The 5,000-nt window shown below is 44.6% G+C and overlaps 1 protein-coding gene across 1 annotated transcript in view; it reads left to right on the top strand.

Annotated features, from left to right (window-relative positions):
- Positions 1–5,000, top strand: part of LOC139924064 (disco-interacting protein 2 homolog C) — a 241,252-nt gene that overhangs the window by 186,913 nt on the left and 49,339 nt on the right. Inside the window, exon 12 of the mRNA XM_078287890.1 lies at positions 2,396–2,519. Coding sequence (XP_078144016.1) covers positions 2,396–2,519 — 124 coding nt within the window. The remainder of the gene's footprint in view (positions 1–2,395; positions 2,520–5,000) is intronic.

Genomic DNA, 5,000 nt, shown 5'->3' on the forward strand with positions numbered 1-5,000 from the left:
TCCTCCTCGTCTTCCTGTCAGACTCGTCTTCCTGTCAGACTCGTCTTCATGTCAGACTCGTCTTCATGTCCTCCTCGTCTTCACGTCAGACTCGTCTTCACGTCAGACTCGTCTTCATGTCCTCCTCGTCTTCCTGTCAGACTCGTCTTCCTGTCAGACTCGTCTTCATGTCAGACTCGTCTTCATGTCCTCCTCGTCTTCACGTCAGACTCGTCTTCACGTCAGACTCGTCTTCATGTCAGACTCTTCTTCATGTCAGAGAGCATCAGGAGGGTTGCAGCAGGACGGGCAGCAGAGCAGAGTCTCTTCACGGCCTCGCCGGAGCTAATGCTAACCGGGGGATCGTATTGAAAACATGAGTCATCAGAAGCTGAGTCATCAGAAGCTGAGTCATCAGAAGCTGAGTCACGGCGCGGCTGAAGGGACGGCGAGGGTTTCTGAAGCGTAATGAGAGCCGAATGTCTGAAGAGAAACATTCTGTTATTACTGAAGTCTGTTTGAGTCACAGTTTGGATTAGTTTGGATTAGCTGTCGCAATGCGCTGTAATGTCTTCTGGGAGGAATCAATGGGCCTGATGTGTGTGTGTGTGTGTGTGTGTCAGAGTCAGACGGGGTCAGAGAGTGTGTGTGTGTATGTGTGTGTGTGTATGCCTGTGTTACATGGAAATTGTGAGTCTTTTTGTGTATGTATGAGTTTGAGAGAGTTTGTGTGTGTTTTTGTGCATGTGTGCATGTATGGTTGTGTGTGTTAGAGGGTGACTGCGACTGTGTGTGTACTTGCATCCATGTATGTGTGTGTGTGTGTGTGTGTGTGTGTGTTTGTGTGTGCTTGTGTAATAGGGAAACTGTGTGTGTGTGTGTCAGAATCAGAGGGGGACTTGTTTTTGTGTTTGTGTGTATTAAAGGAGAACTGTATTTGTATACGGGTGTGTGTGTGTGTGTGTGTGTGGGGGGGGGGGTTGTGTGTGTGTGTTGCAGGCAAACTGTGTGTGTGTGTGTGTGTGTGTGTGTATAAATCTCAGCCTCGTTGAAAGTAAGGCTCCCCGGTACGTTTCCAACCCTGGAGCTTTGTTGGGAGGGAGAACGCGACCCGACCGTGATCCCACCCAACTGCAGGAAGCCCCGGTGCATTATGGGTTAAATATGACTTCACTCAAACATCACTGAAACAATGTTGAATAGGAAAAAACAGAAAATGTTCACAGTCAGGAGCGTCAGGAGCGACTCCTTGTTTTCATGCTGTTTCGTCCCCAACTTCCTGGATGCTGCGTGCCTTCTGCATTTGAAGCGATTACATCATCCGGTTTGCAGGAACGTAAACAGATAGGAGATGGAAAATCAGATGTTTATATGATGTATAGGGGTTCCTTTCACGTTTTCAGTGTAAAAAAATATGCAAACTTGTACAGTTGTGAGCGTGAAAAACTGTTTCCCTGTCACACACGTATCAATTTATCATACACAAAGGGACATATCCCATAAAATACGACTAGAATTGGTTCCACTGTTATTCCCACAGTCTTCTTCCTCCAAAATACAGCACAGAGGGAACAAACTCTTAAGCTGTATTATAATTGTACGTTTTATTTTAATAGGTGATTCCAACTCTCCCATGTGATATAACTGTGTTGAATATTGAAGTAATTGTTTTTTTAAGCTGCAAAGCCAATTGCCTCAGTGAGGACATTAAAGTTTTCTAATCAAATCTAATCCACACCAGAGACTTTAGTGCTTATATTTTTTCATTTTATGTGTATTCAAATGATATAATTGTTAACTTGTGATAGCCACAGTAGTATTAGTAGTAGTAGTGCTTTATTAATCGCACTCGAAATCGAAATTTCTCCATTATAATTCCACAATTTCATCACACAGTAACGATGAAATATCATAACTGTAGCCTCATTTTAGTCGGAGCCTGCTGGTATATTTGAGTTGATCATACACACGCCACTCAGGGTGACGCAAGACGTTAGGCTCCGCCCCCAGGTTCCTCCTTTCCTCCTTCCCTCCTTCCCTCCTTCTCTCCTTCTCTCCTTCCCTCCTTCCCTCCTTCCCTCCTTCCCTCCACAAAATGATTGATCATGATGCTTTGGTTACTAAATTACGGTCGGCTTGAAATCAACCCGACCCGATTCAGACCGAAGGAAACGGACCGGAGGTTTGAAAACACCCCAAGAGGATTGATTAATTGATTAAATATTGATTAATTGCAGTCCGGCCCAATTGATTCATTATAATTGATTAACCCTCATTCTCTCTCTCTCTCTCTCTCCCTCTCTTTCTCTCCCTCTCTCTCTCTCTCACTCTCTCTCTCTCTCTCTCTCTCTCTCCCTCTCTCTCTCTCTCTCTCTCCCTCTCTCTCTGTCTCTCTCTCTGTCTCTCTCTCTCTCAGGATGCAGGCAGTCAGCAGATTGGCTTTCTGCTGGGTAGCTGTGGAGTGACGGTGGCTCTGACCAGCGACGCCTGCCACAAAGGATTACCCAAGAGTCCCACTGGAGAGATCCCACAGTTCAAAGGTCACACACACACACACACACACACACACACACACACACACACACACACACTGACAAGGTGTCCGTCATACCCATGTACATACGGTCTCAGGCATGGATATGTTGATGATACACACACACACAAATACTGTCGACATGTCCATCAAGCACACACACATGACATGTCCAAGCACACTGACACACACACACACACACACACACACACACTAAGAGCACGTCTAACACGCATATACACACACAAACACACAGATGGGTGGACAGCGTATTCATGACACAAAGGAACGGATGACATGTGCACACACACATTCATATTTACACACACACACACACACACTGTCAACATGTTCACCACACACACATGCATTGAAAACCACACATACAAACATTTGACACAAACATATATACAGTACACACACACACACACTTATTTTTGGATGGACAGCGTGTTCACATACATACACAGTCCATGTCTATCTCACACACACACACACACACACACACACACACACTCTCGCTGCTCTTGTTTCAGCGAAGCCATTCTGTAGCTCTCAGTAGGATGAATGGACAGACTGATGGCAACAGAAGGCTGACTAATGGAAGAGGAGATGATAGAGAGACAAAGAGAGAGAGAAAGGAGAGAGAGAGACAAACAGAGAGACAGAGAGGCGGTAATGTGAATCAATAGGAGAGCTACTGAGAGAGAGAGAAAAAGAACGAGAGAAAGGAGAGTGAATGGATGGAAGGAGACGTACGATGAGAAATGAGAGAGAGAATAGAGAGACATTAGGATTGAACAGAGAGAGGGAGAGAGAGAGAGAGAGAGAGAGGCTCTCCTAGTGATTAATATCCACTGTTTGCTCTTCAGTAATGGATGTATAAATACCAGCACGATGCCGCCGGATTTACTGCTCTTCTCTTAGCATGGATTTACGTGTGTGTGTGTGTGTGTGTGTGTGCGTGTGTGTGTGGAAAGCCAACTCATTAAGGGGTAGTGCTGTACGTATTGATCAGCCGGTTTTAAACTCGTCTCCTTCACATGGCTGATTGCTGCTGTCGTTCCTCCGTCTGACTGCAGCATTAACGGCAGCATTCATTCTGGCATTAACAGGCTTCACACACACACACACACACCCACACACACACACACACACACTTCAACATTCACTAATGTTCTGCCATGTAAACACTCAGCGCTACGCAATGCCTCCTGGTAATAATGAGAATCTATATCAGTAATAACATCGGTCCACTTGGTGACAGCAATGCAGCAACATATCTATGCGTTTTTTACACAAGTACAAAGCATAAATGTGTTTATTTTTCTATTTTTTAAGACTTCCTTCCTAAATATCATGTCATCAAGTTAGTCTACTGTTTACTCCTTTAGTTCAGTTCATTTGTCCAGGTGAGAACGATGACCTTTGAACTCTGGTGTCACCAAATAACGGCACCGAGACGCCTGAAAATGCGAGTCTCAGCTCTCTAATGAGAGAACCGTGGTGCGGTTTGTTAGGAGTGAGAACGATACCAAAACGCAAGGGATTATGGGTAGAAGGAGACGGATGCGATGCCTCATGCTTGGAAAGCCGAGCAGAACAAAATGAAGTCTGGACTGATGCAGAAGAAGAGACTGATGCTCCAAGATGCTCATATTCAGCCGTTTCTTCATGTGTTCTTAACTGGTATGAACACCACAGAAGAAGAAGAGACAGACAAGTCCATCATGCTTAACTAAAGTTACAGAGACTGGATTTGTTTCGACTCCTCCGCCTCCAAAATCTCTCACCTGGCAGGATGACAGGTCGACCAAAACCCTGTCCAATAAACAAGCTGCTTGTGAGTCCATGTGACTTTTGTTTACAAGCCCCGGCTCACTTAATACTGCCGTAATTGGGCAGAGGGAACCTAAACGAACCAAATACAAAAGTGCAACACAGTCAACTTTTCCACTGTGGCTCAGAGCAAAGAAAACAAACAGCCCGGGTCTGAATGAGGTTTGGTGGTGCAGCAGGTGAATCAGGAGATCTCACATTTAAAGGAGGGGTATCATTTGCTTTTTCAGCAATTTTATATAATTACCTGGTATCTATAAAATACATCTGTGAAGTTTTTTTTAGTAAAAATCATTTAGTTATATCTTTAGCTATTCACTTCCCAGTGTTTGTTTCCCACCTACAAGAAAACAGGTCGTTTTACATAAGCAGCTTCTTATGCTAATGAGCTACTGCTCTGATTGGCTGGCCATTCTGGAAGGCCTGCCCTCCTCTTAGCGCTGATTGGTCGATTTCAGACAGTCCAGTGTCTACATAGAAACTGGAGCAAAATCTGACTGGCTTGTACAAGGGGGCGTGTCTTATAGTTAGTGACTGTGGGGAAATGGCACAGTAATATGATTCAATTTTTTTACTGTGATTACTTCACACCTCCAAGTACCAAAATCACCAGAAATACTAAGAATTGCCACATCCTAGGATACCCCCC

Source organism: Centroberyx gerrardi, chromosome 13 (assembly GCF_048128805.1).
Source record: "Centroberyx gerrardi isolate f3 chromosome 13, fCenGer3.hap1.cur.20231027, whole genome shotgun sequence".
Classification (NCBI taxonomy): Eukaryota; Metazoa; Chordata; class Actinopteri; order Beryciformes; family Berycidae; genus Centroberyx; species Centroberyx gerrardi.